This window comes from Phasianus colchicus, chromosome 1 (assembly GCF_987193195.1).
Source record: "Phasianus colchicus chromosome 1, bPhaCol1.hap1.1, whole genome shotgun sequence".
In the NCBI taxonomy this organism is placed as follows: domain Eukaryota; kingdom Metazoa; phylum Chordata; class Aves; order Galliformes; family Phasianidae; genus Phasianus; species Phasianus colchicus.
The window spans coordinates 138,661,048-138,675,113 of NC_143436.1; the positions used below are offsets into that span (position 1 = coordinate 138,661,048).

General features: G+C 38.8%; 1 protein-coding gene across 4 annotated transcripts in view; it reads right to left on the reverse strand.

Annotated features, from left to right (window-relative positions):
* Window positions 1–14,066, reverse strand: part of TFDP1 (transcription factor Dp-1) — a 39,128-nt gene that overhangs the window by 14,180 nt on the left and 10,882 nt on the right. For 3 of the 4 annotated variants that reach the window (XM_031613759.2, XM_031613761.2, XM_031613760.2), the window contains exon 3: window positions 10,881–10,947. In XM_031613759.2, coding sequence (XP_031469619.1) covers window positions 10,881–10,947 — 67 coding nt within the window. Of the gene's footprint in view, window positions 1–10,880; window positions 10,948–11,178; window positions 11,281–14,066 lie in introns of those variants that run through there. The other variant, XM_090128470.1, reaches the window with a different exon arrangement.

The following is a 14,066-nucleotide window of genomic DNA, read 5'->3' on the forward strand; positions in this document are numbered from 1 at the left end:
CAAAAATACAACATTGGGTATCCTTAGAAATTTGATGTTCCAAGACAGTCATATCCCTGTCTCCATTCCCCCCAGAATCGTGGGGCAAACAAGGTGAGAGGTTTGACAGTTCTTTCCCTCAAATCTCTTAAAGGGGCCAATGGAGTTAGAAGGGCAGCTTCCTTTTCTCTTCCTTTCTTTTTCCCATTATCAAATACAAAGACAGTAATTAAATATTTCTACCACAGTTGTGTTGAAAAAATCCCTGATCAGTCCATGATACTCTCCATCATCTCTCTAATGAATGCATGTAGTCAACTGAAAGTTGGAAAAAACTCAAATCTGAAAGCCTTGCCTTCCCAAAGGCTTGTTCTTCTTAGCTGCCATTACTACAGCATGACAAACTGACAGCTTTGCACCAGAATCTACTGTCAGTCCCACAGAACTGCTTGGGATGCTGTATTCAAGGCAAGTCCAACCCACAGCTCACATGGCAGCCGTCCCCTGCCCTGAACCATCATGGTGGTGGTTCTGCCCATGGAGCAGCCCCCGACCTAGGGCAGCTGGCCCAGCACAGCATCACTCAGCACCAACTGAATAGTGGAGCACTATTAACCCCCTCCAGGATGAAAGTAGGGCACAGGATGCAGTGCAGTGCCAGCTCAAAAGACGGCAATGAAGTTTATGGATTTTGATACAGTGGCTGAACATGGTCCTGTGAATAGGAAAAAATATGCAGCCATGCTTTCTGCTGTGATAAATGAATTTGAGAAAAGATTTCAAGATTGCCAAGAAGATCATACATTTTTTTAGCTCCATTTTCAGTTGATGTAAATCAACTGAATCTAAATCAACTAAATCAAATTCACAGGTGTGAGTTTTCAAATGGAACATACGGAATTGCAATCCATAATCTGATCACGTCTGTCTACTGGACTTTTATAAGCTCTCTCTTAGCAGAGAGAAATATCCCTCGCTTCACAGTCACACCTTATTCATGTCACCACTTCTGGCAGTATGCATATTTGTGAACAACTGTTCTCTAGGATGAAGCACAAGAGTAAGATTTCATCAGCAATCTCTGAAAAACACCTGGAGATCTCACTGAGAACTGCAGCCACTGCCATCAAACCTGACTGATGTGTCACTATCACAAAAACAGGGTCATGTATCCCACCAGCACTACGCTTTTGTTACTCTCTTTCGTATGTTTTAAATAAATAAATAAATAAGTTTTGTTACTTATATACATTAACTATGTTACATATTTTATGAGGGCTGCTCCAAAAGTAATGCTTCCCAAGTTATGATGTTGGCCCACAACGTCAGAGGCAGATGATGGTAGTATGGCAGCAGAGGCTGAACCTTTGACCAATACTGTTCTTCACAGAGAGTGGTGATGTGCTGGAACAGGCTGCCCAGAGTGGTTGTGGATGCCCCGTCCCTAGAGGTGCTCAAGCCAGACTGGATGGGACCCTGGGCAGCCTGGTCTAGTATTAAATGGCGAGGTTGGTGGCCCTGCATGTGGCAGAGGGGTTGGAGATTCAATGCTCCTTGAGGTCCCTTCCAACCCTGGCCATTCTGTGATTCTGTAATATCCTGTTATATGCTGTTGCTGTGTGATGGATGGCAGCAGAGAGGCAGCTTAACGTAATGGTGGATGAAGCAAAAGTAAATCACTGAATTCCTCCCTGTGGAAAAAATGGCATGCACTGACATTCATCAACAGTTGCTGACCACTGAGATGGAGATCAAACAGTGGATGTGAGCATAGGGAGGTGCTGAGTGGTGTGTTTCAGCAGTGGAGGCAGCAGGTTGTTACAGGATTGTTACAAGCACGGCATGCAGGCTCTTGTTCATTGCAAGTGAAAATGCATAGGTAATAGCTGTGACTATGTTGAAAAAGTTTTTTGTAGCTGAGAATTCAATCCACTAAACAGTGTTACTGTGCTCTCTGTACCTCTGGAAATTTCCATGGAAATAATTAGGAGGCCTTACTTTCAGAACAACCTCCACAGATGCAGCCCCAGGCAATTTCTCTTCACTCAGTGCAGCCCAGACAAGCTGAAAGGTTGGACACCCAGGCCGTAGCCTGTCACTCTCACATATTAACTAACTTTTAAATGCTCTTTTACAGAGTCAGCAGCTATCTAGCTTGTAACAGTCTGTTATGCCTTCCTATTCCTTCAGTGTTCGAGTTCAGCTACCACTATCTGCCATTTTTTTTGCCTTCCTCCTTGCAGAATGCTTGAAAATGATATAAACTACTCCAACTACAAGTGCCTGCCTAGCTGCTGCTCAGCTTCCTGCCAACACGCCTTTTTTTAAACCTTTTCATTGCTTGAAAAACAAGAAAGCTAACTGGAGGTTCCATTTCCAGTATAAAAGTTGTAACATCTTTCTCAAGTCAAGAATCTTTGTCATCTGATCTCTAACTGTACAGAGCCCTCTCCTTACCTCTGACAATTCTTGCTGCATGTACACCTTTAGGCTCTCCTGCTGTTTGAGACTTGTTTTCGCAGGGGACAGGGACACGTTACCCATGAAGAAACGATACATGTTATTGTACAACTCTGCACAACATTTTCTATTTTATTCTCTGTTGATTTCTAAGTAATTCTTAAAATTTAATTTGCTTGTTCCCCAACAGACACTAATTTCATGTTTCCATAATGTAACTTACAAGGACTTTAATAACTTTTCTGAGTGGTAATAGCTCACTTGGGGTCCTCATTATATCTGGTTTGGTTTTCATCAATTATTAACCCATAGGAGGACTGTCCCATTCTCTGACACCTTAGGTTCTTTAACAGGCTGATTAAAGCCCTTGATAACTCTTTTTTTTTTTTTTTGACCACTGCTTTCAACAAATCCAAGGGCATCACACTGATTAGATAACCCTTATCCACATGCTTGTTGATTCTTTCAAAGCATGACTTTGAGCAAAGATACAACTCTCTAATTTCCCTTTTTCCTGCCTTGTGGAAAAGCATTAGCTCCTGCTCATTATCACATTTATCTGTGTGTTTACTATTTACTTTAACATGTTATAATTATACTGAGTGAACAAAACAGAAGTACCTTCACTAAGTACTTTCAGAATTCACAGGTAAATATTTTTTGGTCAAACTGCTAACATGGTTAGAGTACTGAAAAGCATGACGTGTAAGGAGAAGCTGAGGGAGCTTGATGCATTCAGTCTGGAGATGATTAAGGCAGGAGAAGATGTGTGTTTGTATGATCTAATTGTTGCCTTTGAATATCAGATGGGGAGTTACAGAGATGCACAGCAGAAGAGAGGCGGCTGTCCCCAGAAGCTGCACAGAAAATTCCAACTAGATGCCAGGGAAAAAACATTCACAGTGAAAATGGCAAGCACAGGAACAGGTTGCCTAGGAAGTTCCCTGCAGTTATATAAAAATTTCACTTACTCAAGGCCCCATTCTTTGAAGTTGCCCCTGCTTTGATCATTAGGCTAGATTAGATGGCCTCCAGCTTCCTTATATTATTCATAAAATTCTACGAATACAGTTATCTTGCAACTACAACATCAGCATGAAGGGAAGAATGTACACTAGGCTTCTTTAAGGTTTTTAAGGACATTAACGTTTTTGTGGCACTGTGCTGTGGAACCAGCCTGGTCCTATCCAGGAACTGCAAAGTACATTTGCCTGTATGTACAAACTGATAGGCAAGGACATACAAACACAACTGGAAGAACAGTAACACATGCTTCAGTTCTAAGCAAAGTCAAAGTCAACCCATGAAAAGTAACACATTTAACATTAAAGCATAATTGCTCAACTTTTTTTAAAAGCATTTTTTAAAAAAGGATATTTTCAATTTGTGTCTGCTGAGTGTATTCTACTACTTTCTTATTTATTCGATGTGCACTTTTCTAAAAATCCAACTGCAGTTTTCTCCAAAGGCTCACAATACTCTGGTTTCTGGGTGGAATGGGGAAAGTTGTTTAAATATATAAAGCAGAAATATTTTTATTAACTTAGCTTTGAAGGTGACTGACAGCTCAGTTTCTCAAAGGAATTTTACTAATCATTTGTTAATAACTGTTACATCAATTAGTGTAATACAAATAATCTTGTGTTTTATGGCCAAGAGACAGCATCCATAGCAGCATGTTAGCCAACAGTTTGCCTGGCACCAATTCTTTTTACTTTTCAAAACATTTTATTAATACAGCTAGGTCCTCATTTTCTTTTATTTCTAAAGAGACAAAGACTTCAAAAAGCACAGTAAAAGGCCAGCTAAAGCATAAAAGAAGTTATATTGGGAGACAAAACTTTAGTACCTAAACTCTCAGATTCTCAAATATTGTCAGTATGGAAGAGAATTCTAAGCAACTTACAAGCAATCATTAAGCCCAAATGGAAGTAGAACTTCAGTACTGTACAGTTATAGAATGCTTCTATACATAAGATAATGATACAAATGGGATCAAGGAGTAATATCACATAAAACTTGAACAGCAAAAGCAGCAGCATGCTTTAACAAAACATTTTATTCACCTGTCTACAAACATCTCTAGGTAAGCGCTTTCCTCACAACGAAAATGTGTTTAATTGCCTGTTTTAATTACTGGTTTCCTTTAGGGTAGAATTATTGAATCTTTTCTGACTTATAAAAACAAACCCAAAAATTCTACCAACAACAGAAATCACTGAAAAAACTAGTCAGTTTTCTGATAACGCAGCCTTTAACACATTAAGTCTTGTAAGTCTGTTTCCTAGCATAGGAACAGTAATGTGTACGATTGTTTTTAGAAGGTATTTTGAAAGCACTTTCTCAATTATCACGTGCCAAAAAAAAATATACAGAGTGAGAAAAAGAATGGTTTTCCTGCGGTCAAAGTAATTCCTACCATTTCCTTTCACAGTTGCAAACTCTCCAGCAGACCAGTTTGCAAGTAAACACTCTATGAGATTGAAGGCTAGTTGAGCAATGGGTTATTTTAAGAAAGGTCTAAAGAGAATTAACCTCACAGATGGCATTTTACGATACAACTAAACTACTCTTAAGAACTGCATAAACTTTTGGTTAGATTCTATAAGCTTTGAAATCAATGGTTTTTAAACAGAGCAGCTGAATCTAGCTAAGGACAGTTACACAGCTTGGAAGACAGCAGCATTACTAAGCCAATCTCAATACAAGTCACACAAGTTATTTCATTTTTTTTTTTAAGCCAGCATTAGTATCAAGAACCTGATAAAACCAGAGCAAACAGAGTATGAGTTGAGGAGACCAAAAAAGACCAATGAGACTTTCCATGAACCAAACAGTTCCAAGAAATGACACTGATGATAATGATTACCACTTTCGAGAAGGCCGAGTGCCATTTGGAGTATAACATTCCATAATTTGGAATTATAAATAAATTTATAAGAAGGCACAGTACCAGTACTTCTTAAGATGCAAATTATTGATGTAGGATTCCATGAAAACTACAAGAATTATCTGGAAAGTGTTGTAGCACCTGATGTTAGCATCTGTCTTCTGTTTGTGGGTTTTCCTTGGTTAGAAGAGATAGGAGGAGAAAGAGGGAATTCTACAAAATCACTACCAAAATTCCTTAAGGTCACCACTTTGCAAAGCAAACACAGACAAAGATAATTTGTACTTTGAGACAAACCAGTCATTAACTGCACAACCTGCTCTTTTCTCTCCAGCATGTCACACCACCCCCAAATTGATCTCTGTAGAAAACTGTCAGAAAAATTATTTAGTTTGGAAACAGAAAGTGACCAGGCTCTCTTATATGAATGTAAAGTAGCTTAACTCCATTCTCATTCTTTTGCAAAGGTTCTTTTTCCATTTACAAAGCTCTGGGTTACCAGATTATAGATTTTTCTCAGGGCCTTTTCAAGTCATGAGACTTGTTGCAGATGTGGCTATTTGATGCTAAAGTCGCTGTCACGGGCTTTACTTGTCTTTGTATCAACCTTCAACTTCTCACTCGATGCTATCCTACTTAGCAAAAGTTGCATTTGGCCACTACAGCCATGTAGTTGACTGCTCAATAGGTGGTTAGTGGGACCTCCCACTAATTTCAGTTACAGACAGCTGGTGACATAAGGCAGTAAGAACACAACCAGGTAACTTGAGGAACACCCTCTGCTTGTTTACACGGTATTACTGCACTGGCAGCAACAAAAAAAAAAAGTCTAAAAAAACATCCTGGAACGACAAGATAGCTTATCAGCAACCTAAGTTTCTGTACGAATTATAGGGCAGACTTCCTCCTCCTGTCTCCTCCTCAAGTATCATGACAGCAGGAAAGTGTACTCAAGCCTCAAACCCATAAAGCTGCCTCAATACAACGCGATGCACATAGCACTTGACTATCTCTTTCAACCTCAATGCCAGATAGAGATAAAGGAGAAATCAAATGCCAGGCAGTTCTCACAAGGACTATTTACAGTCTTTTCTGGGCATTTTGTTCTACAAAAGCTACCTCAAATCATCAAGTCTGAATCACTGCTTTCATAAACGTGAGACCATTATTGAAAACACAGCTAGGGTGAAAACATGAAAGTGTCACGTAAAGAACCATTTATCCAGTCCACATCACTTAAGAAAATCATTTCTTACCACAAAGGCATCAACTTGACTAGCTTTAGGTTATTACTGATCACGTATAAACATACAGAATAAGCATAAAGGGTGTACTTAGAAGATCTGGTAATGAAGACAGGTGACAAGCAAATCCTGGGAGCTCCTCAGGCTTCCTTAGAAACTGCAGTTTGAAACTTCTCTCTTACCACCTCAGATACAACATGATTAGTTATATGCTAATCTTCAAAAAACATCAAACTACTTCTGAAGGTTTCAACCTACTGTAAGTTCTAACAGTGCACGCAGATGACTGCCTCTAGTTGGGTACCAAGAGTGACTTTTCGTATTGAGCAAATCACACTGTCTAAGATAATGTTCTCAAACAGCCACTTGGAAATCTTTTACAAAGACATCAACCTTCTCTCATGTAATACTACAGTATCACTAAGTGCTTAGTAAACTTCTAAAATCAATTTATGCCCTTAGCTAATTGCCATTCTTAGACATAACTCATAATTTACCCCTCATATTACCAACCAGTCTTTCCAAATCTGTTCAAATAAATGCTGACCTACTCTTAGATTCCTTGGATTTTCATTGGATTTTTTTCAATATCATTCCTACTAGCAGATACAGTTTTACTTTCCAACTTGACTTTAGGTGATAACAATTGTTTGGAACTGTCTGCAATGCCCAGCATTCCATAATCAACAGTAAGACACATTTTTGCTAAAAGGGTGCATCCCAGGCTCTGAAATAGATCTCAATTTCTGCTCCAGAGGCACAATTCCAAACACTGTCAAAAATTAGAGAGTTTGATCTCTCTGTACAAAATTAACAGTTACATTACACTGAAAAAAAGCTTCTTGTCATTTAACAAGTCGTTTCAGTTAAACAGTGCTGAAAAGAGCTTACCTTAAAAATTTATATATTTAACTTCAAGTTTTTAAATTAATAAATTTGAAATGGAAACCAAACACAAGTTCCTTATGCCCACGTAGCAGGAAATCTTATATCAAAGTGTAGGAAAACAAAAGGAGCAAAAGACACCTTTACAAGCACTTGCTGGTTATGTACCAATAATGCCACCTACTGGCATGACAGGTGATACAAATTTTATTTTTCGTTACTTTTAAAAGTAATTGAAGATCTTTATCTTCAATACAGCATTAAATAGCATTTGTTGTCTTCTCACTTCCTCTCACCTCAACCAGATGCTTTCCTTCACCACATATCCTGACAAGCAAGGGGTCGGATTAGAACCTTATTCTTTAATACTGACTCTAATTTGACCCTAATAACTGGGTCTAGAATGTATTCTGAAGAAAACTACTGCAATCTCACTAACAGACTTAGAAAGTTAACTGCCAAATAGATTTTAGAAGACAGACATGTAATGAAGTTTTATTGATTCAGCTCCTATTAAAAATTCTTTCAATTCCTCCAACAGATACGTAATGTCTAACTGTAAAAATGAAATCTAATCTTAATAATCAGTTGAAGCCCACGTACAGCAAGAATTTGAGCAATTTTTAGTTTAAGCAGTGAGTCAGGTCGATATTTCAAAACAAATCCAGTAGATAACACAACTATGTATTTTTTAATTTTTAATCCCAGAATGGAAACAAATTAAAATAGCAATCAAAGTATCCAAATTATATTATCCTTGCCTTGTAACTTGAGAAATAATGGCCTGAAATTGTACCAGGGAAGATCAGGCTGGGTGTTTGGAAACTTCTTCTCATGAGTGGTGATGCAGTGGCACAGGCTGCCCAAGGAGGTGGTGGAGTCACCATCCTTGGAGGTGTTCAAGAACCGTGTGGATGTGGCACTGAGGGACGTGGTCAGTGGGCATGGTGGGGGTGGGCTGATGGTTGAACTGGACGATCTTAGAGGTCTTTTCCAGCCTTAATGACTTTATGATTCTCTAAGCAAGCAATTACGATCAAATCACTTCAGAATCTAACTCCACAATTAATCTGCTCTCTTATTGTGTCTTGGATAAAGGAATACCTACCATCTTCCTGGCTACCAAGCACACGTCAAAACCTTTCATGGTGGCACTTGTGCCACATCAAACGCTGCAGACTGGTGTCTGTGGATTTGTGCCACAAAAACCTATCAGACTACGAGTTCAACAGACCTGGAACTTAGCGTGAAAGCTGTTCTAAGATATAAATTTCATCCCTCGTCTCCCTAAAGACAAGTCTTCCAGGAGAATGTGGATCTTTTCATCAGGACCTCCCAGGATCCAGACATACTGAAAATCTGCATTAACTGTATCTTTTCATCCAGGGACAGGTAGCATCCTGAATACCAAAGATACTCCACAAAGTGCTGGGTTTTTTTAAATTATTTTTTATTTTTATGGCTAATAGGGTGTTACATTTCCTTAATGGAAATACACAAGAGCATGGGCAAACAGAATTGAATTTAGAACCAATTTCCGAATAGACAACCTTCTACCACATATAAAGATCAATACCTTTTACTGCATGCTAAAGACGTTTTTAAGGCACGAAGAACATCAACTTACAGAATGGTACTCAAAAATCACATGCACTGTGCAAAACAGATGTTGTAAAATTAACATTTTTACTTATTTGGACTATTTTATTAAAACAAAGTCCAATGTTGCTTTAAAAACAAAACTTGTTAGTTAAATCAGTGCTGGTAGAAATCCGAAGTTTTTCAAGTTGTAAAAATAAATGCTTGAAAGAGTTTGGTGAAACTTGAAGGAATGGTGTGGAGCTGCTTCAGGGGAGGGTCAGGCTGGGGGTTAGGGAAAGATTCTTAACCTGAGGGTGACTGGCCACTGGAACACATTCCCTGGGCCACTGGTCACAGCACTGATCTGGCAGAGTTCAAGAAGCGTCTGGACGAACACTCAGTCATATGGTATGATTTTTGGGTGGTGCTGTGTGGAGATAGGAGTTGGACTCAATGATCCTTATGGGTCCCTTTCAACTCAGGATATTCTACAATTCTATGAAACAGGATACAGAAGACTGGACTCGAGATCCCTTGAACCGGACTACAGGTTAATCTGAGTGTGAGGGCAATCCATCAATGCAAAAAGTCAATGGACTTGTCAACAGGAAGGTTTATGAGAACACAGATAAGAAGCAGCAGGTGAGTCAGTCCAGATCAACTTCACCCTGCTTAGTACAACCTACCAAAGCACTCCATCTGCTGCACACAAATAAACCAGACTATCAGCATTTGGAAGCAACAGAGAAAAACAGCCATTCCACTAAAATCTACTGTGAGATGACAGTGAACCACAAACACAGTGTTGCAGAGAAATACTGATACCTCCATAAAAACATGGCCAAGAGCTGACTTGGAACTGTATATACAATTTGGGTCACTTGTATTGAGGAAGGCTGATGAATGCAATAAAAAAATGGTTAGAAGACTGACCACACAGAAAATCCAGAGGAAAAAGTATCCATCTGATGACTAATCTAGAAAACAATCTGGCCAGCCCATCAAACTAAAAGCTTAAGATACATCATTGCTCTTTATAAAGAACAGGTAAACACATTGGAGAAAAGTACTAAACTGAAAAATAACACTGCCACCAGCAAATGCATGAACTGGCAAGAATACACGTAACTGGAAATCTCACTATGGAAACAGCTGATAAGAATAGAGAGAAGAAAAATCTGATTTTCATATATAGCATAATCAATTTACAAAAGATTATATGACATAGCTGTCTAGCACTGCAGGCAACAGGAATTCGCTGTATTCTGTTTTCTTCCCCCAGTTATGTTAAACATAACAGACAGCACATAACCCTTCTAATGTTTAGATATTCTCAGTTTTTCGAGCTTACATATCAAACTGAAGTTTATAGCCTGTTTTTATAAAACTGCTTGATTACATTACACTGCCACACAAGCACAGCTACTACAAGTGAGTCCAGAACGGTTCTGTTCAAATTATTATTTCAGACAGAACTGCATTACCATGAATGCAGTATCATATAAACTGTCAGAACCACTCTCAAACTACTGCACTCCTGTATTTTTCCCATTTGTTAGAATATACTGCCCCAAAAGATGTGTTTGGCCATCCGTGAGCCTGCATGCTCACAACACAGCTATTCTAATGTGAAGATCATGTACAGAATGGCAGTAAAACCACAAATGACCTGCACTTAGTTTAGAGACACTTAAAAACTACTGCAGGATCCTACAGCTTGTTGAGCACATAACACATAACTTAAGAAAAGCTCTACTAAAGCTAAGAAAGTAGATTAAAGCCAGTAACAAGCATAACAATCAACAATCAAGAAACAGTCTTACTAAAAATTGTGTTCTTACCTTTTCCAGGACTTAGGTTTTGGTCTATAAACACCTTAAGCTCTCCATTGGCTTCAATTAGTCCAGCCTATTAAAGAAAGTAACTTTTATTAAATTGACAAACACTGACAGCCTTTTATTGTTAAAGAGGGAAGAAATCACACCAGAAGACTCTGTTGCCACCACTCACATTTCCTCACTGATCTGCCGCTTATGTAACCACACTGCTTGTGGTATAATATTAGCCAAACTTCAGAATCAGCTGATTTTTATAATTACCATGTTCCTAAAAGCAAGCAGAAAATCAGTTTACACATACCTTGCTATTTTGCATTCTAAGTTTACAAGGATACATGCACTGCCTTAACAGATAGCTGAACACCTTGCTAATTAGAACAACTAACATCTGTGACTATATATTGTGCTGTACAGCAACTATCAACCTGCCATTGAAGTTGGTAACATCATGGCAGAACCAACAGAGGTGCTAAGAAGTGCCTTATGTCACACTAAACAAAAAAATGGCATTACTGTTTTCTTTTTTTTAGGGATAAGAAAGCAGAGCTCTTAAGTGAAGGATTTCATCCAAGTGTATCAAATAATCAGCATCCTTTGAGAAAGATCAGTAGAAGTTATTAAAAAGATACACTATTAATTCAGGATAGAAAATGCATGATGCAGTAACTCCCTGTGATCTTCAGACAAAGCAGTCCTGAAGGAATAACGAACGCAGGACACTGTTTCCATTTAGAAAGAACAATAAGAAATTCAACTTTTGTACTCACCACAGTATAGCAAGTGGTGTTACAGAAGCTGAAATGTCCCTAAACTGTATTTTGTGCACTGTCAGTACTTGAGAGCTACTGCAGATGTTTAAGAGACAATTAAGTGCTCTGCTGTCAGTCAGCAACAAAACTTTCCCCTCAAAAGGCTACCTGAAGAGCCCTGCTGGAAATTAGCAAGTTCAGCAAGTCAAGCAGACCACTAGAGGATGCTGTGGTGCTGCTACTATCCAGGTGTATGACAGCAATCAATTCTTAAGCCAGAAAGAACTTCACAAGGCAGGAAACTGTTGAAAATTTTCTCTCCTCTCACTGAAACGAAGAGGGGAAAAAAGTTGACAGAGCACTGAGGACAGACTGGGAGGTGAGCAGAAGAGAAATCTTGCTATGGGTAGCATTAAGAGCAGAATTCTGTAATAGCATTGCAGAGATGAGGACCCAGTGGCACAGAGGAAATCTAAGTGAGGAGATAATGGAAGCAATGGGTAAAATGAAGGGCCTGTAGTATTTGTCTTTCCTTCTCACAATTTCCCCCTCCTTCCCCCCCCCAAAAAAATGCAATAGCCTGATTTAATGAGACTGCAACAACTTACCATGACACAAACAATGCCTGCTCTCCTCCTTGCCCACAGCAGGGATTCAAAGGTCAGCTCCAAACAACGACACTTCTCCTGTCCTACTCCTACTCCCAAGCACCAGACCTACACAACCCTGCAGGCCAACAGACTACATCTGATCCTCCCAAAGAAAGATGTTGTTCACTAACATGAAATCACTAATATGTACAAAGATGTTATAAAAGCAGGCTCCACAGCAATATAAATTTCCAGAACACATGAACTCAATGTATTGAATTGGATATGAAGACAAATTTGGAGGTATTACATTACACTCCCAACTCTACCTCAGTTACACAACAGGAGAGTTAAACCACACAGGAAGCACAGTCTCACTGTCCCAATTCTTCTAAATGCAATCCTTCAGTTTCTATTCAACAACAGAAAGAAGAGGCTTGTGCTCCTAGGACACCCAATGGTTCTTCTTTTCATAAGAATGAGAAATATACCAATGAGAATGGAAAGGTTTTTAATATGCAAAAGAAAATTTGCATCAGGTTTACATATCAGTTAAAGTGATAAGCCAAATACAAAACAGTGTGAGCTTATTCAAGAATTCAAGTAAAAAGGCAAATCACTACTGAATACTATCTCAATAATTAGCAAATTAGGTAATTCAGTAATCAGTTATTCTTTGCCTCCGCCACATCTTTATTTTAATTGGAACAATCTCCAGTACAACCATTTCTATTACTTCATTTTATCCCTAAGTATGCTACCAATTAATACATGACATCATCTAATAAGTTATGTATTTCCTTCTATATCATGACAAGCTACCAAAACCAATGGTCAACTCCAGGAACAATCCAACGTTACAAAGGGTCAGGTTAGTGCCACATATCCTGGATCGTGTTCCTGTGTGACTGAAAGCATGCAAGCCAATGACAAACTGGAAAACATTCAGGAAAAACATTGCATTTCAGTCAACAGTAGAATACAATTTTGGAAAAACTCAGAGAACAACAATCACCAAACAACAAGAACCCTGAGGAGCCAGCAAACTGATGAAGACTACAGTAGTTAGAGTTCCACCACCCTGCACACTACTGTCGTGCTGAAGGTTCAGTTCTGGCAGTCACATGGTTGGTAAATATTCAACTTGAAAGCGTATGCCTAGGAAAGGCTCCAAGAAATCTGCCTGGGAAGAACATTACCAAATTCAATAGCAAGCAGCATCCCCAGCTGCTATGATAATGAAAGTTGATTTCATTTCTAGTGAAAATTCTCCTTCTCCAGGCTCAGTATACGCACATTTCACACTTCTAGATACAGTATTTGACTATGAGGTTATCAAGATTGTCACTATTTTTGAGTCTCCTCAAAGTCACTAGCTTTTAGTGACACAGAACTGAAAAGCAAAACTTTCATCCCATATAAAAATCCATCGTCTTTGTTCCACAATAGAACTACTGGGCAAAAAACTCTCAGTGCACACTTGAAAGAAATTCCCACTATTTTACAGGGCAGTTTTTTTGGAAGAGTCCAGGATTACCTTCCATAACCTACCCAGCACAGCACCCAAAGGAATTAAAGTTGAACTCAGAGGGAAATGTGACCACAGCTCCCAGTATTTAAACCCCAGTCACAGATCCACAATGAATGCAAGTACTTGGTTTTTGTTTTCCTCAATAGAAAACTAACCTTCTACTAAGACAGGTATCAACCTTTTCTGATGTGAAAACAAATTTAGTTTTTTCAGGCCTTATCAAGCTACTTGTATCAAGGTATTTTGATTTTTTTTTCCATCTGATAACAGAATAAAATGTTTTCTTCTTCTCATGATTCTCAGCTTCAAGATGCATAAC